Source organism: Pelophylax lessonae, assembly GCF_965119305.1.
Source record: "Pelophylax lessonae genome assembly, chromosome: 13".
In the NCBI taxonomy this organism is placed as follows: Eukaryota; Metazoa; Chordata; class Amphibia; order Anura; family Ranidae; genus Pelophylax; species Pelophylax lessonae.
This window is the reverse complement of record NC_138780.1, coordinates 204,864,550-204,892,021: the sequence shown is the minus strand read 5'-3', so window position 1 is coordinate 204,892,021 and position 27,472 is coordinate 204,864,550. Positions and strand designations below refer to the sequence as shown.

General features: G+C 46.1%; 2 protein-coding genes across 2 annotated transcripts in view; both read right to left on the bottom strand.

The window, feature by feature from the left end:
* Positions 1-27,472, bottom strand: part of LOC309569878 (alpha-1-antitrypsin-like protein CM55-MM) — a gene marked incomplete at its 3' end in the record, with an annotated part of 131,415 nt that overhangs the window by 62,401 nt on the left and 41,542 nt on the right. The window lies entirely within an intron of this gene.
* LOC309569516 (serine protease inhibitor A6-like) lies at positions 401-27,388 on the bottom strand. The gene is made up of 4 exons (XM_082275382.1): positions 26,754-27,388; positions 19,122-19,389; positions 9,792-9,939; positions 401-692 (listed from the first exon to the last, which is right to left on the bottom strand). Exons 1-4 carry the CDS (start codon positions 27,364-27,366, stop codon positions 471-473), a joined length of 1,251 nt encoding a protein of 416 aa, XP_082131508.1. The 5' UTR covers positions 27,367-27,388; the 3' UTR covers positions 401-470.

Here is a 27,472-nt window from a genome sequence, read left to right as displayed (position 1 = left end):
ATATGCAGCCACCCCCACTGCTCCTCCTATCCAGGTTACACAGTGGTTGCACTCACAATCTCTCTGATCCGACTCCATGGTGTCTGTGGCCGGTGTCTCCTCTAGCTCCTCCCCCTTCATGAATATGCCCCCCCAGCGTCAACAGCTGAACTATTCTGACGGCTGCGGAGAGGCCAAAGGTATCTCCTGTAGCTCCTCCCCCCTGCATCCCCTTGCACCGACGGCTGAACTGAACTGGCAGCCAGGCGGCCACAGAGAGGGGCGTGGACTCAAAAGAGCAGCCCAGCAGCTCTGGTCCACTGGGAAAGTGCCTGGTGTGCCCTATGGCCAGTCCGGGCCTGCTTGAAGCTCACTGGTTTGTTAACAGGAACATGATAGAGAGAAAATCACGACACAGAAATTGTTCAGCACATTCGCTTTATTAGGAGCAGAATGGTTTCATTTTGTATAGCAGTTTATATCCGCTTTTATCACATTTCTCCCTTTCCCTGCTGCCTGGGATCTTTCCATGCCGGGTTCATGATTCGGCCGATCCCCAGAATGGTTTCGGTAACTTTGTGGTAGATCAGCATGAGGAATGGACGGTCAACATAAAACATGAGACTTGGGATAATGAAGTTTAATTGGGCATCAGTGGCACTACTCATCTCTGTTCCTTTCTCTTCAATGTTGATATAAGACTGGTGGTAAATCTGCCAACAAAAAAACAGTAAACAATTGAGGACTAAGGTAAATCGGTCAGAACTTAAAGTGTATGTTTTGCCTTTGACAGTGTGAGGCCCTGCCACTGTGTGAATTTAGGTAATGTAGGTATGTAGGCAGGTACAGTCTATTTTCTCCACTGCAGGTGGCGCTCAACCACAGTGCCATTGCAAAGGGAGAAGAAGTCAAGCGGAACCTAGTTCCTCTATGGTTTCCTGGGTCACAGGGGCAGCTGTCTAATTGGATACTGGTGCCCCGTGTAACTCTGGTAGCCATCTTGGGTCAGGCAGAGTCTCTTTCATTTTTTTGTTTTCTTTATTCATTTTTAAAAATATCAATTAGATTAAAAAAAAATCACATTTTACAAACACCACCCACCATTCCCTGTACTAAGGCTGGTGAAAAATGGGGGCAAAAACAAGTATCGCATTTATAATTTTATTCAGTATATATCTATACTTTTTTGAATGGTTGCCAGTTAAGGTCCTAATGACAGTACAAATAGGAGGGGTAAAAGCCGGCACCCCTGCCTTGTTCCAATGAACATTTCAAAAGGCAGGAACAGGCTCCTGTTAAACCTTACCTTTGCTGAGGGGTGGTTATATAATGTTTTAATCCATTATCCCCGGACTGTTTCCCACTGCCTCTAGTGTAATCATCGGAAATCCCCAGTCTACCCTGTAAATGCCTTTTCGGCGTCTACTGACAGGAGTGGAGCTGGGGATTTTTTCATGCTGAGTTTGTTGAACAAGAGTAATGTTCTCACTCCATTGTCCCTTCCTTCCCTTCCGAGAAATGAACCCGACCTAGTCTGTATGGATCTATTCTGGCATCAGATTTTTTAGCCTGGTAGCCAGAACCTTTGCATATTGTTTTGTACCTGCATTTAACAAACAAATTGGTCTGTAGCTAGAGCACAGGGTCGCGTCTTTTCCCTCTTCGGGTATGACTGTAATAAAGGCCAGCAATGATTTCCTCCTCATCTCATAGCCTTCTCCTAACCCATTCATGCATGAACATAGCTTTGGTATTAATTGTTTTTTAAGCTTCTTATAATAGCGGACAGTAAACCCACCGAGTCTTGGGTTCTTCCCTGTTGCCAAGTCTTTAAAGGCTGTGTAACGGAACCACCGACCCACACTGTACTTGTGGTCTTCCGTCAGTATACGGCTTCCTTGCAGTCATGAACATATATACCAGATTTTCCCAGCCGCCCTCATGCAAAGCTAGCCAACAACTTAGCTTGTATACGTTTTGGAACCTTCTCCTTTATTGAACAGTTTCACACTCAATTTATACACAAATAAGCACATCCCCCTCCTGATGAAAATACCACGCACAGGTCAAGGGTTATCTGATTACATTATCATTTGCAGATGAAATTGTATACAGAATTAACCTGAACTAATTATCTAGCCATCTGGACAGAATAATGTGTGCTCATTAACATTTAACAATGGGACAGGCAGACTTAACACAATCCACATCCCACCTCAAAACAGTCAATAGGACAAGACTGCCAATGACAGTCTGTCCGTCTCCTACATTGAAGTACATGGAATACACATCTACATATTGCTATGATTATTTAGGAGTCAGACTTCATGGCAACAGGCTATAGGTCTCACAATCCAAACCATTAAGTATCTGTCTTTCGCTCCCAGTGACAGTGAGTACCGTCACAGGCTGTTTTAATCTTAGTGACATAGTTACATAGTAGTGGAGGTTGAATAAATACAACAGTCCATCCAGTTCAACCGGTGTAGGTGTGTGTGGACGTAATCATTTCACATACCCCTGAATGTTGTGATCTTTGAGATGTACGTCCAAGAGTCTTTTGAAAGTAGCCGTTGATGTATTTGTAAATCGCTATGTAAACGCTCCTCATAATTTAGGGCTTCCATTCCCTAATTACCGTATTTATCGGCGTATAACACACACTTTTTCCTCCTAAAAATGGAGGAAAAGGCAGCAGTGCGTGTTATATGCCGATATAAAAAAAAAAAGTGCCAGGAAACATCGCCGAGAGCAGAAGGGGCAGGCCGGGCGGAGGAGAAGGAAGGATGAGCTGTCATAAGAGCAGAAGGGGGCGGGCCAGGCCGAGGAGAAGGGAGAACGAGCGAGTGCAGTCATCGGAAGTCCCGCCTATGACAGACGTCACACGTCTCGGCAGAGGAGGCGGGGCTTCCGATGACTGTGCTTGCTTGTTCTCCCTTCTCCTCTGCCAGGCCCGCCCCCTTCTGCTCTTATGACAGCTCGATCTTCCTTCTCCTCGGCCCGGCCCGCCCCCTTCTGCTCTCGGCGCTGCTTCCCGCCCTTTTTTAAAAGAGATTCGGACAGTTCCAATGGCGCTTGAAAGGCTGCATATTTGGACACTGCGCTTGCGAGGCTGCATATATTGAGGCTGCATATATGGACACTGCTTATGGGCTGCATATATTGAGGCTGCATATATGGACACTGCATATATGGACACTGCTGATGGGCTGCATATATTGAGGCTGCATATATGGACACTGCATATATGGACACTGCTGGTGAGGCTGCATATATGGACACTGCTGATGGGCTGCATATATGGACACTGCTGGTGAGGCTGCATATATGGACACTGCTGATGGGCTGCATATATGGACACTGCTGATGGGCTGCATATATGGACACTGCTGATGGGCTGCATATATGGACACTGCTGATGGGCTGCATATATGGACACTGCTGATGGGCTGCATATATGGACACTGCTGATGGGCTGCATATATGGACACTGCTGGTGAGGCTGCATATATGGGCACTGCTGATGAGGCTGCATTCATGGGCACTGCTGGTGAGGCTGCATATATGGACACTGCTGATGGGCTGCATATATGGACACTGCTGGTGAGGCTGCATATATGGACACTGCTGGTGAGGCTGCATATATGGACACTGCTGATGAGGCTGCATTCATGGGCACTGGTGAGATGTCATTTGATTTAAAAAAAAAAAAATGTTCTGAGTTCAAAGCTGTTTATTTTAAATTAAAGCTTTTTTCCTGAAATTTCTCTCCAAATATTGAGGTGCGTGTTATACGCCGGCGCGTGTTATACGCCGATAAATACGGTAGTTTAGTGGCCCTTCTCTGGACTCTCTCCAGCTCCAACAGATTACTCCAGATGTGGTCGGACCAGAGTTTTATGAAGTGGTAGGATTATAGTTTTATCTCTGGAATACATCCCTTTCTTCATGTATGCTAATATTCTGCCGGCTTTGGCTTTGAATCTCATCTTGTGTTATAGGATCCTCTTGGGCTAGCAATCTTCCCCCTGGCACCTTCAGTAGTCTTGCCTTCTTTAGGTATTCTTGTATTTTTTCTATTCTTTTTAACTTGGTGGATGCAAACTCACCCTAGCTCTACCGCATAATGAAATGAATGTGGAACTGAGTGTCGGTGCTCAGGCTGCAGTGTCCACATGCATGCAATTGCTTCCAAGTACTGTAACAAGAAAAGCCGGCACATGAAAGGAAGAATTCATGGGCCAGCTTATCTTTTTAACTTGGTATCTTGATGTCTATTTTGCTTTACTGCATATAATGAGCTATAGTATTTTTGGAATATCTCTGCGATTTCTGAAGTAGAAAATTCCATCTTTCCCATATTTTTAATTTTACCTATAAAGTTTACAGATTTTTTTTAGCATTCTTACTAAGTATTTTCATATTTTATTTCCCCACTGGTATCTTTCTTTATCCATTCCATTGAAAACCCACCTTGTCTCTTGTTCTGTTAGTTTGATTAATTCGTCCCTTTTTAATACAAGGATATGTTCTATCTCCAAGCCTGCTTTCTTTTTATGTAATTGTTCCAGTTAGTATATTTCTTTTATTATATTTTTTTATTACATTATTGTTCTCATTTTACTCATCCTTTCTGTGATGAACGCCTATTTGCTGGGGCGTTCGCTACGGGCTACTGGAGGTGTGTGGAGGCCAGACTCCTGCCCACGGACTATGGGCCCTGGCTTGTAGGGGAGTGCACCTCTGTGTGGGGGTATATGCTGGAGGACCATGGGAGTAGTGTCGCTTTGGACTCAAATCCATGTCACCCCAAGATACAGACTCTGAGACTGGGATCCATGTTACAGGCCTAAAGCTGCCTGTTGCAGCAGAGGACTTCTCCACACAATGAGAGACTAAAGAGATGCTAATGACGTCAAACTCAGCTATTGTCTACTGTGGGGATGTGTATTGACATATATAGTAAGGTGTTTTGAAAACGAAGACGGGCAGTCTGCGAACCTACGTTCTTCTGCTTTCATCTGTTTAGAGGTAGTTTTGTTTTAGGGGCTTGTTGTTTGTTGAGTTAATTATGATAATGTTGCAGTCTCATTCACCTATTGTCTCTTTCCAGATGGCCAAGGTACGTTGACTATGTTCTGTATGCAATTTCATTTGCATATGATAATAAAATCAAACACATGAGACTGTATATATTGGAAGTGAGTTGTTGAATAAAGTGTCTTTTGTTTTACCCTTCATCGAGCTTAGGCTGATGTTTGGGGGGAATTGAGGTGTCAGGTCACTGCATCACGTGAGATTCTGGAGACCTAAGACAGAAATACTTGACCCAAGTATTGGGGATCTGTTACACTTTCCTTCTTCTTTTGGGCCCCTATAGATATCAGGATGCCCCTTTATATAGGCCTTGTGGGCCTCCCATATTGTGGCTTCCAATATCTCTTGGGTTTCATTTAACAAGAAATATTGTTCTAGCTCTTTTCTTATTTTATCCTCTACCTCTTTATCTTGTATCAATTCCCCATTTAGTCTCCATGTGCTTATTTTATTTTGATGTTCTGATATCTTCATCTTTATTGTCACTGGGGCATGGTCTGATAGTGAAATTATTTCTATGGTTGTTTTAACTACTGCTTCCAATAATCTATGTTCCACCAATATGTAGTCTAACCTTGAGTATGTCCCATGCACAGGGGAGTGAAATATATAATCTTTTACTTTAGGATGTTGAACTTTCCATACGTCTACCATTTGACATTAGTATAGTTTCTTCTTAACCTTCCTGGAGGTCTGATTATGTCAGTATTTTTGAATGTCAAAGCAGTACATTTTTTTTGCATGGAAATCTTATATTGTATTGTAGGCCTGTAATTCTTAGGAAAAAAACAGTAAAAGTGAATAAAAAGTATTATTAAATTATTAATAAATTATATTAATAAATATATTAATGAATTATTAATAAAAATGATTAATAAAAATAAAACAGTAAAAGTGCAGGCAGGGCACTGGACAAAGCACTAGGCATAAAACTGAGGTGAAATGGTTTGATACAGTAATGTGATCCTAACAGATTACAATGTATCATGTCATGTTTTGTGTACTATTTCTTGAATTCCCTCCCCCCCTGTTCCACCCCACTGGATCGCAGCGCTTGCAGGGAAGGGAACACGGAAGACGGATGCCGCCATCGGCCGGAGGACACAGCAGGAGGACATCAGTGGATCGTAGGGAAAAGGTAAATTTCACTACCGGGTAACCCCGAATGCGGCATTGGGTACTGAAAATTAATCCCGAGCCACACTCCCGGATTACCGCCAGGGAGGTTAATCATCTTAAGTTGATGGTTCCCAGTAGTGATCAACCGATATCGTTTTTCTTATTGCCGATACCGATACTTTTGTCATCGCATATCGGTATCGGCCAATATCTGCCGATATTTTCAGACATTCATTTTTATTTTTTTACAGGTACACTTGTGGAGGGATCTGGGGGTCTAAAAGACCCCAAACCTCTCCTCCTTTTAATCTGGCGCGAGTAACCGTCATGATATCACTTCCGGGTTTTTACATGGAGACCGGGATCGGGTCTTCGGCGGCCGTGCAGGTAGGATGCCTGGGTCTCCGGGTGGGACAGGGGAGACCCGGGCGAGCCGCGGGAGGGGGGGGACGTCCCCTCCCGCTCCTTGTAATGACAGCCGAGCGGCTTCTCAGCCGCATCGGTTGTCATTACAAGACAGCCGACCGTTGGCTATGGACGCCGGTACCGGGGTGATGCCTCTAGCTACAGGCATCACTCTGGTACAGCACTTTCCCGAAATATCGGCAATATCGGTAACCTCAGGGGCTGATTTCGATACATCGGGAAAAGTGCAGATCGGCCCTCGATATATCAGCTTTGCCGATAATTGGTCGATCCCTAGTTCCCAGTCCCTTGTGTGCGACGTACTATCTACCTGTGGATCCATAGGGAAATTCAAGTCTCCCGCCAATATCAATTTTCTTTAAACTCCATAAACGTTCCCAGTACCTCCTGAAAGTATCCTGTTGGGTTCTTATTGGGACAATATATATTAGCTAATGTACAATCCATTTTATATAACTTTCTCTTAAAAATAAAAAACGCCCCTCAAGGTCAACCATCTTCTCTATTAGAGTGAACTTCAACCCTCTCGCCATCCCTATAGACACCCTTTATGCTCTTTTAGTTGAGGAGTCCTCATAAATACCATGTTGGATAATATTTTGAGTAAAGTTTTAACTTTGCATCGTGCGCAATATGTGTCTCCTGTAAAAACATGACACCTGCGGAGTATAATCTGATTTCTTTTAAGATCTCATGTCCTTTCGCTGGAGTGTTTAATCCTCCTACATTGTAGGTTAGAAAATGTAATGTTGTCATATTAACTTTCTACTTTTTCTTTTCCCCTTCGTCCTCTCATCTCTAATGACAGTACAAATAGGAGGGGTGAATGCAGGCAGCTCTGCCTTGTTCCATTAAACATTCCAAAAGGCAAGGACAGGCCCCATTAAACCCTTCGCTGAGGGATGGTTATATAATGTTAAATCTCTGTTCTCACCCATAGGCAAATCCAGAGATTTAGTAGAACACAAGGAGAGAAAAAAAAGGGGGAAAAAATGGGGAGAAAAAGGAGATGGGGATGCCCAAACATATGTCAAAGGGTATTCTTTTCCCTTACCCCCCCCCCCCCCCCTTTCCCTACCTCCCTCCCTCCCCCTCTCCCGCCAATCTTCTTCTCCCTCTCCTCCCTATTTCTGAAGCTGTTATAATTTAGGAATATTGACCTAACCCTGGTCCTTGAGTCAACGGTGGGTGTATGTGGAAGACCCTGACTCCCAAGTATGTTGCACATTTCCTGGCCAGAGTAGGGACAAGTTGCCCATCTGTCTGGGACTGTGCTCAGCATCAGGGAGAGGTTCCTGAGGAGTAGGGAAAGTGTAAGGACACGCCATGCCACCTGGAAGCCACTTGGGTTAAGACCGGTCAGGCTACATTACGCGTAGATAAATATTCGTCAGCACACCAAGGATCTTGCAAAAGCAGTCCAAAAACTTTATTCAAGATCCTTGGTGTGCTGGCGAATATGGATCTACTTGTAACCTAAACCAGTTACCAACTGGTGATCGCTTCAGCACCCAGTACACACGAGCCTACAAACCAGGAGGGTGTGCGATAGGAATATGAACTATATAGGCTACATTACGCTTCTTGAGAGAGACACTGTTGGCACACCTGCTAGTGACTCATCATTGTAGCTGGCTACAGGGAATCTATTTTACTGTCTTTCTTGTTATAATTAACAAATTCCATACAAATGACTTAGCACCACAAACAATACTTGGTTCTGTATTCTCTAAAAGGGGCGGGGCTGGGCGGTGGGGGTGGAACCAAGGAACAGCGGTGGCTACCGGGCAGAGACAAGGGTTGACTCGGAAGGGGGGAGTTCCTGCACCTTTTCTCTGAGAAAAAAAGCTCTGCCTAGGCCCATAATTTCAATGTCTTCTATGCAGTTCACGGTTTTCTTTGCTGGAGAGGAAGCTGTACCTGAAGACCTACAGTGCAAGCAAGGGTGTAGGAACCCACACAAATCTGGGGGGGACAGCATTTTTACTCGCCAGGTATATGTAACCCAATGATTGCAGAGTGCCCACAGCATTGTACCCCAATGATTGCAGAGTGCCACAGCATTGTACCCCAATGATTGCAGAGTGCCCACAGCATTGTACCCCAATGATTGCAGAGTGCCCACAGCATTGTACCCCAATGATTGCAGAGTGCTACACAGCATTGTACCCCAATGATTGCAGAGTGCCACAGCATTGTACCCCAATGATTGCAGAGTGCCACACAGCATTGTACCCCAATGATTGCAGAGTGCCACAGCATTGTCCCCCAATCAATGCAGAGACCAGCGTGCATGCTACCTTCAACCCAATGCACTTACCTGGCGGCGGTGGCTCGGCTATCGGTGGCGGCGGGAAGGTGAGCGGCTTCTCCCTCGTCCTCTTCTGCGGCGGGAACCGGCGGGCGGCTCTCCTCTTCTCTGCGGCGGGAACCGGCGGGAAGGTGAGCGGTGGTGAGCGGCGGTGACGGTGAGTGACTGACGCACGCACCGGCACCGCCCCCATTGCGACGTCAGTGATCGGATGTCCTGGATGATGATTGGTCCAGGCTGGAGACTGGACCAATCACAGCCAGGACATCACAAAGGTGGGGGTGGCCAAGCGCTCTTTCCTGCGCCCAGGTTACGCCCCCAGAAGGCAGCCAATCTGCGCCTTTCTGGGTCGTAAACCCCACCCTACGCTGTTCGTGTAGTTAACAGCTACACACTGCGTGCATTCGCCTAACAGTAGGTGTTCGGAAGCCGAATGCACTGGACATTTTTACAGCGTAATCAGCACTCTCCAAGTACTAAACTGGGGGGGATTTCACCATACCTGTCCCCCCGCATTTTTCCTGGGGGGGGATGTGTCCCCCCCGTCCCCGTCCCCCCCCGGTTCCTAAGCCCATGAGTGCAAGGATCACTATACTTCTGCTTCATTCATTCTTTGGATCTGTGCTTCCCTACCCATCTTGTTGCTTCTTCATCATTACCCCACATCAGATCACCAGTCATCAGGGGGGACAGCTCTGACATGGGGAAGCTAAGCCCTGCCTACACCAAGATGGCCGCCTCCACACAGAGACACAGTACAGAACAAGGTGTGGAAGTCAGTAATGAAGAAAAGATAAACTGCAAGGAGACCACAGAAAATACTTGTTGATTAGTGCTTTGACCAAATAAAGATACTTACGTCTGAAACCTCCAGCTTTTGATCCTTTGAGAACCTGAGGAAGTTGGCCTCCTCACCGAACATGCTTGTCATGCCCATGACCATCATGTTATTTCTCAGGTTGACCGGATGGTTGAGGGATACTTTGGGTATGTGAAGCCTAATAAAACTGTAAAGGAAAATACACATCAGTGTCTGTATTAACGATACCAACTATCCCAGGCTTTCTCAATGTGGCAAAAAGTGTTTGCAAGCTACAGAAACCCCTGTCAGCCAATCAGAATTTAAATTAGAATTCCAGCATACACCTAAGGAAAACCACTTTTTTTTATTTTGGATGGCGTAAGGGAGGGTCATTTTTCTCCCATCTCTGTCCCACTGGGTAGAGATCATCTCACCTATAGCACTGATTACTGTAGTAATGTCACTGGTACCCCCAAAAGTGTCAAAAAATGTCAAGTGAAACAGAAGGCAATAACTGTGGGTGAGGAGCTGATGGAGAAAATGGAAGTACAGTTGTTAGGTGTGGGTAGGATAGGCTTCTCTGAAGAGGAGGGTTTTCAGGGATGGGTAGGATAGGCTTCTCTGAAGAGGAGGGTTTTCAGGGATGGGTAGGATAGGCTTCTCTGAAGAGGAGGGTTTTCAGGGATGGGTAGGATAGGCTTCTCTGAAGAGGAGGGTTTTCAGGGATGGGTAGGATAGGCTTCTCTGAAGAGGATGGTTTTCAGAGATGGGTAGGATACGCTTCTCTGAAGAGGAGGGTTTTCAGGGATGGGTAGGATAGGTTTCTCTGAAGAGGAGGGTTTTCAGGGATGGGTAGGATACGGTTCTCTGAAGAGGAGGGTTTTCAGGGATGGGTAGGATACGCTTCTCTGAAGAGGAGGGTTTTCAGGGATGGGTAGGATACGCTTCTCTGAAGAGGAGGGTTTTCAGGGATGGGTAGGATAGGCTTCTCTGAAGAGGAGGGTTTTCAGGGATGGGTAGGATACGCTTCTCTGAAGAGGAGGGTTTTCAGGGATAGGTAGGATAGGCTTCTCTGAAGAGGAGGGTTTTCAGGGATGGGTAGGATACGCTTCTCTGAAGAGGAGGGTTTTCAGGGATGGGTAGGATACGCTTCTCTGAAGAGGAGGGTTTTCAGGGATGGGTAGGATAGGCTTCTCTGAAGAGGAGGGTTTTCAGGGATGGGTAAGATAGGCTTCTCTGAAGAGGAGGGTTTTCAGAGATCGCCTAAAAGCTAAAAGAGTAGGAGATAATCGGACAGATTGGGGTAAGGAGTTCCATAGGATTGGAGAGGCTCTAGAAAAGTCCTGGAAGCGAGTATGGGAGGAGGTGACAAGAGATCTAGAGAGCAGGAGGTTTTTAGAGGAACGAAGAGAGCGAGTAGGTTGGTATTTTGAGACGAGGCTGGTGATGTAGCTGGGGGCAGAGCTGTGGATGGCTTTGTAAGATGTTGTTAGTATTTTGAATTGAATTCGTTGGGTGAGTGTCAGCCAATGGAGGGATTGACAGAGAGGAGTAGGGGACACTGAGCGATTGGTAAGGTGGATGAGTCTGGCAGCCTTCATGATGGATTGAAGGGGGGAGGAGCCTATGTAGAGGTAAGCCAATGAGAAGGGAGTTGCAGAAGTCGAGGCGTGAGATGACCAGGGAGTGAACTAGGAGCTTTGTTGTGTCTTTGGTTAGAAATGGGCGTATTTTGGAGATGTTGCGGAGGTTGAGGCAGCAAGATTTGAACAGGGATATTTCACATAGGACGCGGGGGGTGGGGAGGTGCACATATACAGTATAGCTGTACTGGGGGGAGGGCACATATAGTATCTCACAAAAGTAAGTACACCCCTCACATTTTTTATTTTATTCTATCTTTTCATGTGACAACACTGAAGAAATGACACTTTGCTACAATGTAAAGTAGTGAGTGTACAGCTTGTATAACAGTGTAAATTTACTGTCCCCTCAAAATAACTCAACACACAGCCATTAATGTCTAAACCGCTGGCAACAAAAGTCAGTACACCCCTAAGTGACAATGTCCAAATTGGGCCCAATTAGCCATTTTCCCTCCCCGGTGTCATGTGACTCGTTAGTGTTACAAGGTCTCAGGTGTGAATGGGGAGCAGGTGTGTTAAATTTGGTGTCATCGCTCTCACTCTCTCATACTGGTCACTGGAAGTTCAACATGGCACCTCATGGCAAAGAACTCTGTGAGGATCTGAAAAAAAGAATTGTTGCTCTACATAAAGATGGCCTAGGCCAGGGATATGCAAACTGTGGCCCTCCAGATGTTGCAGAACTACAAGTCCCATGAGGCATAGCAAGACTCTGACAGCCACAAGCATGACACCCAGAAGCAGAGGCATGATGGGACTTGTAGTTTTGCAAGAGCTGGAGGACCACAGTTTGCATATGCCTGGCCTAGGCTATAAGAAGATTGCCAAGACCCTGAAACTGAGCTGCAGCATACTGGTCACTGGAAGTTCAACATGGCACCTCATGGCAAAGAACTCAGAAAAAAAAGAATTGTTTCTCTACATAAAGATGGCCTAGGCTAAAAGAAGATTGCCAAGACCCTGAAACTGAGCTGCAGCACGGTGGCCAAGACCATACAGCGGTTTAACAGGACAGGTTCCACTCAGAACAGGCCTCGCCATGGTTGACCAAAGAAGTTGAGTGCACATGCTCAGCGTCATATCCAGAGGTTGTCTTTGGGAAATAGACGTATGAGTGCTGCCAGCATTGCTGCAGAGGTTAGAGGGGGGGGGGGGGATCTCTGTGTTCATTCCACAAGCCCATCCCCATCACAGTTAGAAAACACCCCCTAGGCACACACTTAACCCTTTGATGGCCCCTGGTGTTAACCCCTTCCCTAGCAGTGTCATTATTACAGTAACAGTGCATATTTTTAGCACTGATTACTGTAGTAATGTCACTGGTCCCTCCCAAAAGTGTCAAAAATGTCAGTTAGGGGTCCGATCTGTCCGCCGCAATCTCGCAGTCCCGCTAAAAATCGCAGATCGCCGCCATTACTAGTAAAAAAAAGTAAAAAAAATAATACCGACTTCCTCCTAGTTTGTAGACGCGATAACTTTTGCGGAAACCAATCAATATACGCTTATTGTGATTTTTTTTTACCAAAAATATGTAGCAGAATACAAATTGGCCTGATAAAAAAAAATTGATTTTTTAATTGGGAATGTTATATAGCAGAAGGTGAAAAATATTGTTTTTTTTTTTTTTAAAATGAAAATCGCACAGGTGATCAAATACCACCAAAAGAAAGCTCTATTTGTGGGGAAAAAAGGACATCAATTTTATTAGGCTACAGCGTCGCACGACTGCGCAATTGTCAGTTAAAGTTATACAGTGCCGAATCGCAAAATAGGGCCTGGTCATTAAGGGGGAAAATCCTTCCGGTCCAGAAGTGGTTAACCTCCGCAACATCTCTAGAATACACCCCTTATTACCCAAAGACACCACCAAGCTTCTGATTCACTCCCTGGTTATCTCTCATCTCAACTCCGGCAACTCCCTCCTCATTGGATTACCTTTACATAGACTATCCCCCTTCAGTCCATAATGCGGCTGCAAGACTCATCCACCTTACCAACCGTTCCATGTCCTCCACCCCTCTCCACCAATCCCTTCACTGGCCTCCACTCCATGATCTCCACCAATCTCTCCATTGGCCTCCACTCCGTGTCCTCCACCCCTCACCACAAATCTCTCCACTGGCCTCCACTCCATGTCCTCCACCCCTCTCCACCAATCTCTCCATTGGCCTCCACTCCATGTCCTCCACCCTTCTCCACCAATCCCTCCACTGGCCTCCACTCCGTGTCCTTCACCCCTCTCCACCAATCTCTCCACTTGCCTCCACTCTGTGCCCTTCACCCCTCTCCACCAATCCCTCCACTGGCCTCCACTCCGTGTTCTCCACTCCTCTCCACCAATCTCTCCATTGGCCTCCACTCCGTGTCCTCCACCCTTCTCCACCAATCTCTCCACTGGTCTCCACTCTGTGTCCTTCACCCCTCTCCACCAATCTCTCCACTGGTCTCCACTCCGTGTCCTCCACCCCTCTCCACCAAACTCTCCACTGGCCTCCTCCACTCCGTGTCCTCCACCCTTCTCCACCAATCTCTCCACTCCGTGTTCTCCACCCCTCTCCACCAATCTCTCACTGGCCTCCACTCCATGTCCTCCACCCCTCTCTACCAATCCATCTACTGGCCTCCACTCTGTATCCTCCACCCCTCTCCACCAATCCCTTCACTGGCCTCCACTCTGTGTCCTCCACCCCTCTCCACCAATCCCTCCACTGGCCTCCATTCCGTGTTCTCCACCCCTCTCCACCAATCCCTCCACTGGCCTCCACTCTGTGTCCTTCACCCCTTCCACCAATCCCTTCACTGGTCTCCACTCCTCTCCACCAATCCCTTCACTGGTCTCCACTCCTCTCCACCAATCCCTTCACTGGCCTCCACTCCTTGTCCTCCACCCCTCTCCACCAATCCCTCCACTGGCTTCCACTCACCCAACAAATAAAATTCAAAGTACTAAGAATAGTTTACAACGCCATCCACAGCTCTGCCCCCAGCTACATCACTAACCTCATCTCAAAAAGTGTCTCTCTTCGGTCCTCCCAAGACCTCCTGCTCTCTAGCTCCCTTGTCACCTCCTCCCATGCTCGCCTCCAGGATTTCTCCAGAGCTTTTCCCATCCTTTGGAACTCCCTACCCCAATCTGTCCCACTGTCTCCTAATCTATTCATCTTTAGACGATCCCTGAAAACTCTTCTCTTTAACCACTTGCCTACAGTGCACTTTCACCCCCTTCCTGCCCAGACCGATTTTCAGCTTTCAGCGCTCTCACACTTTGACTGAGAATTACTCAGTCATGCAACACTGTACCCATACAAAAATTGTGTCCTTTTTTTCACACAAATAGAGCTTTCTTTTGATGGTATTTGATCAATACTGGGTTTTTTATTTTTTGTGCTATAAATAAAAAAAGACTGAAAATATCGTGAAAAAACGCATTTTTCTTTGTTTCTGTCATAAAATTTTGCAAATTAGTAATTTTTCTTCACAAATTTTGGCCAAAATTTATACTGCTACTTATCTTTGGTAAAAAAAACCCAAATAAGTGTATATTATTTGGTCTTTGTGAAAGTTATAGAGTCCACAAGCTATGGTGCGAATCATTGAAAATTGATCACACTTGATCACACCTGATGTACTGAAGGCCTATCTCATTTCTTGAGACAATAAAAGGTCAGGAAAGTACAAATACCCCCCAAATGACCCCTTTTTGGAAAGTAGACATTCCAAGGTATTTAATAAGGGGCATGATGAGTTTTTTGAAGTTGTAATTTTTTCCCACAATGCTTTGCAAAATGAAGATTTATTTTTTTTTATTTTTTATTTTTTACAAATTGCCGTATTAACAGGTTATTTCTCTCACACAGCACATGTATACTTGCAACTACACCCCAAAACACATTCTACTACTCCTCCTGAGTATGGCGATACCACATGTGTGAGACTTTTTCACAGCCTGGCCACATACAGAGGCCTAACATCCAAGTAGCAGCGTCCGGCATTCTAGGAGCACAAATTACACATATCATTTCCTGACAACCTATCGCACTTTTGAAGGCCCTGGAGCACCAGGACAATGGAAACCCCCATAAAATGACCCAATTTTGGAAAGCAAACAGCCCAACGTATAATTTTTGAGGCATAATGAGTCTTTTGAATATGTCATTTTTTTCCACAAGTTTTTGGAAAATGTGGAAAGAAAATGAAAACACATTTTTTTTTACACAAAGCTGTCCATTTATGCAATATTTCTAACACATCGCATGTACATAGCAAAACTTGCACCCCAAAATACATTCTGCTATTCCTCCTGAGTATGGCGATACCACATGTGTAACACTTTTTCACAGCCTGGCCACATACATAGGCCTCACATCCAAGTAGCGCTTTACACAAAGTTGTCCATTTATCCACTTTAAGACTGGGCCTATTTTTGACACTTGGTGTTTACAAGCTAAAATCATTTTTTTTGCTAGAAAACTACTTTGAACCCCCAAACATTATATATTTTTTTTTAGCAGAGACCCTAGAGAATAAAATGGAGATCGTTGCAATATTTTTTATCACACCATATTTGCGCAGCAGTCTTCCAAATGCGATTTTTTTGAAAAAAATTCACTTTTTTGAACTAAAAAATAAGAAAACAGTAAATTTAGCCCAATTTTTTTCCATAATGTGAAGGATAATGTTACGCCGAGTAATTAGATACCCAACATGTCATGCTTCAAAATTGCGCATGCTCACAGAATGGTGCCAAACATTGGTACTTAAAAATCCCCATAGGCAACATTTTAAAAATTTCTGCAGGTTACTAGCTTAGAGTTACAGAGGAGATCTAGGGCTCAAATTATTGCACTTGCTCTAACGATCGCGGCGATACCTCACATGTATGGTTTTAACACCGTTTACATATGTGGGCGGGACTTGCGTATGCGTTTGCTTCTGCGCGCGAGCTAACGGGGACAGGGCGCTTTAATTTTTTTTTTTTTTTTTTTTCCTATTTATTTTATTTATTATTTTTTTATTTTTACACAGTTTAAAAAAAAAAAATGTTTTGATCATTTTTATTCCTATTACAAGGAATGTAAACATCCCTTGTAATAGAAATAGGCATGACAGGTCCTCTTTATTGTGAGATCTGGGGTCAAAAAGACCTCACACCTCACAACTACACTAAAAAAGAAAAAAAAAAAAAAAAATTGTTGAAAGAGGAAAAAAAAAAAAGCAAAAAAAAAAAGCGGCCCTTTAAACCGGTTGCTAGGCAACGTCTTTTGACGTAGCTCCGGTCCTCCAAGACCATAGAGTTGAATGAGGGCCATTTTGCCCTCACTCGACTTCCTGTCTCTGAGGATCCGGGACCGGATAGTTTTCCCCGCTGCCCGCGGGTCCGGTAAGCTGGGAAAACGTCTGGGACGTGGCAGGAGGGGGGGGGGGCACCTCTTCCCCTGCACCGTAAGGGTAATTCCGCGGCGAATCCGCCACTGGGACCACCCTTATCTGAAAGCCGACCGCCCGCCGTTTCAAAAAATACCGGGGTTATGGGGGCTATCTGCTGCCATAACCCCAGTATTTAGCTTTTAATGGCCGACGCATATAGTCGTTAGGCGGTCAGTAAGTGATTGCATGTATATGGCAAACAGGTGACGATGACTGACGGGGTGACAGGTGACGATGACTGATGGGGTGACAGGTGACGATGACTGATGGGGTGACAGGTGACAATGACTGATGGGGTGACAGGTGACAATGACTGATGGGGTGACAGGTGACGATGACTGATGGAGTGACAGGTGATGATGATTGATGAGGTGACAGGTGATGATGATTGATGAGGTGACAGGTGACGATGATTGATGGGGTGACAGGTGACGATGATTGATGGGGTGACAGATGACAATCACTGACGGGGTGACATGTGACAATGATTGATGAGGTGACAGGTGACGATCACTGATGGGGTGTCAAGTGACGATGACTGATGGGGTGAAAGGTGACGATGACTGATGGGGTGACAAGTGACGGTGATTGATGGGGTGACAGGTGACGGGCGATGGTCACTGATGGGTGACAGGTGACGGGCGATGGTGCACGGCGGTACTGATGGCAGTCTCTGGTGACCGGTGAACTTTAGGCTACGTTCACATGTGAGCGTAGCGATCACGGGCAGAATCACTGCGATTCTGCCCGTGATCCAGAAATCATTGCAAATCGCTGGACGCCTGTGCGTTGCCCGTGATTTGCAATAGCACCCCAAACGCTGTGCGATGTTGCTGCGATTTCCGCCTGCCGAATCGCGGTAACATCGCGCAAACAACGCATGACGCTCCAAAGAAACTCTTGTACCTTTTTTGGGCGTCATGCGATGTTTGCGCGATGTTACCGCGATTCGGCAGGCGGAAATGGCGGCAACATCGCACAGCGTTTGGGGTGCTATTGCAAATCAGGGGCAACGCACAGGCGTCCCGCGATTTGCAATGATTTCCGGATCGCGGGCAGAATCGCGGTGATTCTGCCCGCGATCGCTACGCTCACATGTGAACGTTATGGGTGTCAATGTCTGGGCACTGATGAGGTGACTGTTGGGTGACAGGTGACATTGGGGGGGGCTGAGGACTGTGTGGGGACCTTTATTAGTGTGATTTTTACTTTGTGACATGTGTACAGAGCAGTAACTCAATGTTTCTAGCTCTTCTCCCCTCATACTGGAAACTGTATGAGGGGAGAAGAGCTAGTAACACTGAGTTACTGCTCTTTGTTTACATTTTGTGATCGGCTGTGAATGGATTCACAGCCGATCACATAGTAAACAGTCACTGTCAGTGGCTGTTTACTACCGCCGGTGACAGCTGTGTTCCTACGGAACACAGTGCCACCGACATGACCGCGCTGCGCGCTCCCGATCGCGCATGCGCGGTCATCTTGTGGGCGCCTTCATTGTGATCGGCTGTGTCATTGGAACACAGCCGATCACGTGGGAAACAGCCACGCCCATTGGCTGTTTCCCCCCTGCCGGTGACGGGGGGTGTCCCGGGGACACCCCGACACCGGCAGTGCAGGGCGGCGCGCACGCGATCGCGCGCCTGCCCTGCTTAAAGTGCCGCCGTCATATGACGGCGGCCCAGGATAATGGTCGCTCCGCTCCGCCGTCATATGACGGCGGGCGGGCGGCAAGCGGTTAAAGAAGTCTATGCAGCTTCTCTCTAATACAATATTTCACTTACTCCATCAGCTCATCCCCCACAGCTATTACCTTTTGTATCAATTGACCCTCCCTCCTAGATTGTAAGCTCTAACGAGCAGGGCCCTCTGATTACTTTTTGTACCAAATTGTATTGTAACTGTAATGTCTGCCTTCATTTTGTTAAGTGCTGCACAAATTGTTGGTGTTATATAAATCCTGTATAATAATAATAATAATACCCAGAACTGTATTGTACTGTTTATGTCTCAGTGATTTCCCCTGTACTTTGTTCTATACAAATCAGTTATTTAGTACTGCCCTGCCACCTAGTGTCTTTAGATGGTAATTGCTCCTAGAAAGCCACTGTTACTGCATTAGTTGCATTGCTTGTTGTATCCTGTTCTGTGCTTATGGCATATCCCTTTACCATCTCATTCATATTGTCAGTTGGTCCTGCCTTCATCCAATAAACATCAAGTTGCACATTGCTATTTGTATGCACATTTGGCAGATTTGACCTCATAACTATGTTAAAACTGGAGTTCTGTTTTAAGCAATTCTCATTCATACCTGGTGCTCACTGAATGGAAGTATTGTTTAATCTTTTGGGCGGTCAGCTTTTCCTCCACCTGGCTGAGAGTACCTAGTTGCGGAACGATGATGAGAAGGGATATGTCTCCAGCAAATGGCACCTCCACCACATTGCATTGCATCTCTCCATCCTTGTACGTCCTATACAACCCCCACCGATACATCATTGGCACTAAGACCGATGTCTTATCGTTCAAGGTGAAGTTTCTCTCTGTATCGTCACTGTTAAATTCTCTTTTCCATTTACCTGGAGGAACAAAAGATGGTTGCTTAAGATTTTCAACTCTTGTTTATATATATATATATGTGTGTGTAGCACCCTCCTAGGTAGATGCTAGTGAGGACATGGCTCGGTTTGGCAGGGGGTGGATGTAGCACCCCCCTAGGTAAGTGCTAGTGAGAGAATATAGTTTTGGCTCTGTCTGCATATCAGAGGAGCTGCAGGTAAATCTATATTGTTCTCTGCCTACCAGGGAGCAGGATCTGTTAGTGAGGTCTGCTCATTGTGCTCAGTATGCGATTCATTCTGTCTAGAGAGTGTTTCACTCTGGTCCAATAGGGAGGCATGTTGGACAGTGGGAGGAAACCTGACCAATGGATGCATAGGCTTTGATACAGTCCTGGTGATTGGAAGAGACAGGCTGCCTCGGTGCATTCTGGGATACTGTATAAAAGCCAGGAGCACATGTGCTGTGGGGTCTTTGGCTGGAGAGCGGAGTCCTGGAGGTGGGGGGGCGTCTGCCTCCTCCTCCGTAGCAGCGGCACGTGCCCTCAGGAGGTCGTCTTGATGGCCAGAGGAATGGAGCTGAGCCCAGAGGGGGAGAAACTGGAGACCCTGGAAAAACAGTATCGTGAGTACCAGGGGTCATGTCAAGGGGCCTGACCTGAGGGGGGCCACCCCAGGAGTAGGATAGTCAGTAGACAGGTGTCAGCAAGAAAGAAAGAGGATATTAAGGAGAGTGTCCTGAAGATAAACTTAGTTCATCAAGTCATCTGGAAAAGAGACTTAAAGCTAAATTCACCTCAGTGGCAAGGTGGAGCAACAGCCTGGCTGTACCAAGAGATAGAAGTCCCCAAATCTTGTGAATAGTTAATTCGGAGTATCCCACTATTCCCTTCTCCCATCCCTAATTTATTAATAAAACATAAAAACAACTCCATACCCCTGGACGGTTTATTGAATGAGCAAAGAAGGAAAGTGAGAGACTGTTAATGTCAAGATTGCCAATGGTAACCCAGGGGGACTCGTAAGTGTGAAATCCAGCAGTCCTCAAGGGGGCAGTGCTATATATGTATATATACCGTATAAATATATATTTTACTATTTATATAACATATTTATATTACAAATAAATAGTTAAAGTGTATGTACACCCCAACAATGAACATCGCTCATTTTTTGTTCCTTTCGTTCCCTTCGACCCTATGTAATGGAGATGAGGTGGGGGTGTAGGGGGGGGGGGGTATTCTGTAGTCTTTACGCTCTTCCTGTTCTAGGATCACAATGTTGCTCCTCTACAGACAGCACAGTGAGTGAGCGTTGTCACTCTATATCAGGGGTGTCAAACTCAATTTCATCACGGGTCGCATCATCATTATGGTTGCCCTCAAAGGGCCGGTTATATCTGTAAGATTAGATGTCCAGAGCACCCCACGCCCCCCTTACACCCTTACATGAGATGTCAAGAGCCCCCCCACCATCAGAAGTCAAGAGTCACCCACCCTTCCTTACATCACAATTCACCCACTTACCTTGTGCTGCTGCCAGGAAAAAGATGCGGGTGGATCTAGGAAGAAGTGCAGGGTCTGAAGGAGAACCAGAAGAGGGCTGGAGTCAGCTTCCAGAGTCTGCTGAATGCTGAGACCAGGGGATGCAGAGGCAATGTGGTGTCGAGGCTGCACAGAGAGGTGCAGCATCTGTAGGAGGAGTTTTGCCCTCTGATGCGGACTGCTGAGAAGGGGGGGCAAAGACAAGCCTTTCTGCAACTGCACAGAGGAGTGCAGGATCTGGCAAAGGAGTTCTGTCCTCTGCAGGAGAGGTGCGAGGGTCGCATGAAATGGCCTGGGGGCCCACGGGCCTTGTGTTTGACACCTGTGCTCATCCCATTTATACTTCCACATTGCAGAAGAAAAATTCTGGAAAAAGAAGGAAACTGATGCAGCAATTATACCTAAGACCGGGTAAGTTGCAATATATTATACCAATGTGCAGACCAAAGAGAATAAAATGGAGATTGTTGCAATATTTTTTATCACACCATGTTTGCGCAGCGGTCTTAAAAACACAATTTTGTTTGGAAAAATAATTTTTTTTTAAATTAAAAAATAAGAAAACAGTAAAGTTAGCCCAGTTTTTTTCTATAATGTGAAAGATAATGTTATGCCGAGTAAATAGATACCCAACATGTCATGCTTCAAAATTGTGCAAGTTCGTGGAATGGCGACAAACATTGGTACTTAAAAATCCCAATAGGCAACACTTTAAAAATTGCTACAGGTTACCAGTTTAGAGTTACAGAGGAGCTAACGGGGACGGGGCGCTTTCATTTTTTTTTCCTATTCATTTTATCTTTTTTATTTTTACACCGTCCTTTGAAAAAAATGTGATCACTTTTATTCCTATTACAAGGAATCTAAACATCCCTTGTAATAGAAATAAGCAGGACAGGTCCTCTTTAATGTGAGATCTGGGGTCAAAAAGACCTCACACCTCACTTCCACACTAAAAAACGTCCTTTTTTTTTTTTTTTTTGCATGATGAAAAAAAATCGGCTTTTTAAGGCCGTTGGAAGGAAGCAACGTATGACGTCGCTCCGGTCCTCCAAGGCCATAGAGTGGAGTGGGGGCCAGCTCGCCCTCACTCAACTTCCTGCCTAGGACCGGATCGATTTCCCCGCTACCGACGGCTCCGGTAAGCAGAGAAAATTACTGGGAAGTGGCGGGAGGGGGGTGGGCACCTCTCCCGCCGCCCATAAAGGTAATCCCACTGCAAATCCGCCACTGGGACTACTTTTATGTTAAAGCGGACCACCTGCCATTTAAAAAAATACCGGGGTAATGGCAGCTATCTGCTATCTGCTGCCATAGCCCCGGTATTTAACGTCAAAGTACCGATGTAAATACAGGTGGTCTGTAAGTGGTTATACTAATAATGGGCAGCATAGTGGCAGAGTGGCTAGCACTTCTACCTAGCAGCACTAGGGGACGTCGGTTGAAATCCCAACCACAACATTACTTGCCTGGAGTTTGCATGTTCTCCCTGTGCCTGCGTGGGTTTCCTCCCACACTCCAAAGACATGCTGATAGGAAACTTGGGTCCTGTCAAAATTGGCCCTAGTATGTGTATGTATGTAAGTTATGGGCTTACATCATGCTGTCTAATCAGCCTCTTGATATGCCACACCTGTGAGGTGGATGGATTATCTTATGAGAAGTGCTCACTAACACAGATTTGGACAGATTTGTGAACAATATTTGAGAGACAGGGCCGGCCCTATCATTGGTCCCCCTGGGTCCATTGGACCCAGGCAGCACTTGGAAAGGGGCAGCAAATAGACTCCCAAGATTTTATTTTACAGCAGTTTTGTGTGTCATCAGTTTGCGGGGGGTTAGGGGTAGGGATCGCCCAATTATCGGAAACACCTATATATTGAGGGCTGATATGCACTTTCCCCAATATATCGGAATCGGCCCCTGAGGTTACCGATATTGCCGATATTCCGGAAAGTGCTTATACCGGAGTGATGTCTGCAGCTAGTGGCATCACCCCGGTACCGGCGTCCATAGCCGACGGTCGGCTGTCTTGTAATGACAACTGATGCGGCTGAGAAGCCACTCGGCTGTCATTACAAGGAGCGGGATGGGACGTCCCACCTCCTGCGGCTCACCCGGGTCTCCCGTCCCACCAGGAGACTCGGGCAACCAGCCTGAACGGCCGCCGAAGACCCCATCAAAGCTGCATTTGGCTCTGATTGAGTATCCATGTGAAAACCCGGAAGTGATGTCATGACATCACTTCCGGGTACTCGGCGCCATCTCATACCCCTGATGAAGTCAAGTGCTGTGACGTAACGCGTAGGGCACCAGAATACCAGAAGGGATGTGAGAATGAGCTTGGCGCTCGTGGATTCATTGCATATACACACCATTTAAAAGTGAGTACCTCGCTGTTATCTTAATAAAATTAATTGTTACAAACTGGATTACGCTATGGACCTCCCACATTATTTTTTATATACACCCCACAGAGAATACCAAAGTTAATGAACAAGCATTAGAGAGGACGCAATAATCCCTATGAGAAGCTGCAGCCAAGGAATTACATCACATGCTGTCATTTTACAGAGGCAAGGTGAGTGGGTTGAACACCCAAAGGTGTCACCTACACTGAAGATTGGCACTTAGTGGCATAGAAGTCACCAGATTGAGCACTGGAGCACTTTATTTTATTAGTCACTATTTCTATCAGTCACGTTTTTTTTTTTATTACACTCATTGTGTATTGTCACCTACTGTCAGGAACCAGGTTGGAGGCTGAGGCTAGTAGAGGGCTCACCTTGTGGCTGAGTGCAGAGCACCCCTGGAGATGGTGACAGAGGGTGCTGTGCCCAAAGGTGCACGGGTTGCCTGCAGGTGTAGCTGCTTCAGGTATTCTGCTACATATTTTTGGTAAACAAAAAAATCGCAATAAGCGTATTTTGATTGGTTTGTGCAAAAGTTATTGCGTCTACTAACTACGGGAAAGATTTATGTCATTTTTATTGTTTTTTTTTTTTTTCACTAGTAATGGCGGCGATCTGCGATTTTTAGCGGGACTGCGACATTGCGGCGGACAGATCGGACCCCTAACTGACATTTTTGACACTTTTTGGGGGTACCAGTGACATTACTACAGTAATCAGTGCTAAAAATATGCACTGTAATAATGACACTGGCAGGGAAGGGGTTAACATTGTGGGGGATCAAGGGGTTAAATGTGAGCCTAGGGGAGTGATTAACTGTATGGGGGCGTGGCTTCTGAAATGATCATAGAGGCCTGTGTTCCTATATAGAAGCAGTGCTTTAAGTGGGCCGGTATGCACTGGTACTCAGTACCGCCACTTCCAAATATGGCTCTTGAGCATACCGCCACCTCTCTGTGCGCCTTAGTGTACCAGTACGTTCATTTTAGACATCTGCGCCCTCAATTGCCCCCCCCCCCCAAGAATATTTCCCACTCCAGAGCCAGACCAGTCACCACCAGTAAGTCCCCCTTCTCCGGAGTCCCAGCCCAGGCCAGGGAGGGTGCTCTGTGGGGATCCTGATGTGGGGGGCGAAAAAATGTATAGGCTATCATAGAGTACCGGCACCTCTTTTGGGCCACTTAAAGCACTGTATAGAAGGATCAAAGGCGCTCTGTGATCGTTCCAGGGAGAAGAACGGTCGGCTGTGTTTACAACATCCGACCGTTCTCTCTCAGCGGGGAGCGATCGCGGGTGTCAGGATTCTACCTGATCCAAGATGACCACCAGAGTCACGTGGGGTGGCAGCATCCAATTTGATTGCTTCCCAGGAACCCAAAGAGGAACCATACACTTCCTCTCCAACTGCAGTGCCCCTGGTGTGGAGAAAGTAGACTGCGCCTGCCTACATGCCCAATATGCAGGTCTACTTTTTAACCATACCCACCACCAAACAAGAGAAAAGAGAGATGGTCTCATGTTGTGAAGAGCCTTCTGACTCTTCCCAGCATGCACTCTTCCTACAGCTATCTTGATAAATTTAGCCATAAATATTCAGAGGTTGGCAGAAGATGAAAACAAATTTAAAGAAAAAAAAAAATCAGTTTGCAAATTTTAGGGTCTAGTGCCTTCCCCTCACTCTAGAGCAGCGGTTCTCAACTCCGGGCCTCGGGGCCCACTAACAGGCCAGGTTTGCAAGAAAACTGGAATCCATCACAGGTGATGTATTTTTCTGCTCAGTGATTGCAGTATTCTAGTCTGCATCTCCCCAAGGTAAAATCTGGCCTGTTAGTGGGTCCTGAGGCCTGGAGTTGAGAACCACTGCTCTAGAGAATGGCCTACAAATGCTTTATGGTAAAGCAGGATAGACTCTTGTAAAAGTTAGTGCAATGGTTGTTGTATCCGTAGTTTTGTAACATTTGTTTCTCCAAAAATCAACTTTCTTTAACCACTTAAGCCCCGGAAGATTTTACCCCCTTCCTGACCAGGGGGTATTTTGAGATTCGGCACTGCGTGACTTTAACGGACAATTGCGCGGTCGTGCGACGCTGTACCTAAACCAATTTGACGTCCTTTTTTTCCCACAAACAGAGCTTTCTTTTGGTGGTATTTGATCACCTGTGCGATTTTTTGATCACGCGCTATAAACAAAAAAAGAGCGTCAATTTTGCAAAAATAACAATATTTTTCACATTTTTTTATATGAAATTCCCCCAAAAAAAAAGTAAAAATCAACATTTTTTAAAATTTTCGGCCAATTTGTTTTATGCTACATATGTTTGGTAAAAAAAATCGCAAAAAGCGTATTTGGATTGGTTTGCGCAAAAGTTATCGCGTTTACTAACAAAGGGAAAGATTTTTGTCATTTTTGTTGTTTTTTCTTTAACGAGTAATGGCGGCGATCTGCGATTTTTTTTGCGGTACTGCGACATTGGGGCGGACAGATCGGACCCCTAACTGACATTTTTGACACTTTTGGGGTTACCAGTGACATTTCTACAGTAATCAGTGCTATATATATGCACTGTTACTGTAAAAATACACTGGCAGTGAAGGGGTTAACTTTATTTGAGAGGGAGGGGCTGTGTGTGTCCCTAGGGGCGTGATTCTAACTGTGATTGGCTGTGGCTTGAGGTGTAGTTACACTGATCAACGGTTCTACATAGTAGAACCGTATGATCAGTGTTTCTACACAGGGAGAACTGACAGGCAGCTTGTTTACACAAGCTGCCTGCCTTTCTCCCTCTCCCCCGACGATCGCCGAGTGACCAGCGGACATCGTGTCCGCCGGTCACACGCGCTGGGGGGGTCCGTGACCGCGCGGGAGTGGGAGCGCGCCGCCGGCGGCGCGCGCTCGCTCCCCAGACCCTCCCAGGCTAGTGACGTACCGATACGTCACTCTGCCTGTGAGGGGCTGACCGCCGCCGTATATAGTCGTGCGGCGGTCGGCAAGTGGTTAAGCCTCGTACACACGCACCGATTGTTGGCCGTAAATTTTCGGCCAACGTCCGATCGGCCGATTGTCGGCTTGTTAGTATGATGCTTCCGACAACCGACTGCGACTTTTCAGCCGAACAAAATCTGGTGTGCAGGCTATAAAATTTTTGTTGGCCGTCAACAGAACGGCCGATTTTCCGTCAGTCAGTACAGATTTCGGCAGACAAAAATCAGATGAGTAAGACTGGGCATGCTCAGAGAAGAAAAAACACACGGAAAGTAAACCAGCACATGACATCACTTCTGAAGTTGGTTGTTGTTGGCTGAGAAAATTCGTGTGCAGTCTAGAGCACATTTCAACCAACACAACAACACTGGACAAAAGACGGCCGATCGGTTGGCCAACAATCGGTGCGTGTGTACGAGGCTTTAGTCAACAGAAATATGGACTTACCATGGAAGACGGCATAATCTGCCAGGACCATCGATGTTTTAGATTTCAAGTTGCTGACCAAGTTCTGTATCTTCTGATCGGTTCTGTCACTCACAACCTTATTGATTGTTTTCTTAGCAGCCTCAGGGTCATCGAAGCTGACGCTTTGAATGGTGGCGTTGTAGTAGTCAGCCAAATATAGTTGGAATTGCGGTAAATAAGCTCCTCCCTTTTTTAGGAAGATCTCATTACCAAGCTTGAAATCCGTGTCTTTGCTTTGCTCGTGTAGTTTTTGAAAAATCTTTCTATTGCCCTCATGCAGCCCCATGTCGGTCTTGGTGTCACTCAGGCCTAAGGTGGAGAGGATTTCCTCTCGGGTTTGGTCTTGGGCACCGAGGGCCAGTATGGAGAGGGTTGTGTAGATGCTGATCGGAGAAATAATCAGGTTTGGGGGGGGTCTTTCTGTTTTTGATGAAATCTGTTGATAAATCTTCACAGCAAAGTCCATTTGAGATTGAGACACTGACTCTTGCCATTCGGGGTGAGGGTCATTGCCCTGTCCTTGATTTTGTTTGGAGGTATCGGTCGCAAGGATCAGCGAGATGAACAACTGGAGGAGAAGAAGAGTTTTCATCTTTCTTTCCAACTAATTTCACACCTGTGTAAAATAAAATACATGTTTTAGAGTTATTACCAGTAAACTGCTAAAGGGGTCCTTAGGGGCCACTTTCCAATTATCC

Bases quoted from the DNA above. Each gene is read 5' to 3' on its own strand.
- LOC309569516 (XM_082275382.1), bottom strand. From the start codon at position 27,366: ATGAAAACTCTTCTTCTCCTCCAGTTGTTCATCTCGCTGATCCTTGCG. The intron at 19,390-26,753 runs GTAAGTCCATAT...TTGTTCCTCCAG, and splicing joins AGATTATGCCGTCTTCCATG to GTAAATGGAAAAGAGAATTT. The intron at 693-9,791 runs GTAAGTATCTTT...TTTTGTTGGCAG, and splicing joins AAAAGCTGGAGGTTTCAGAC to ATTTACCACCAGTCTTATAT.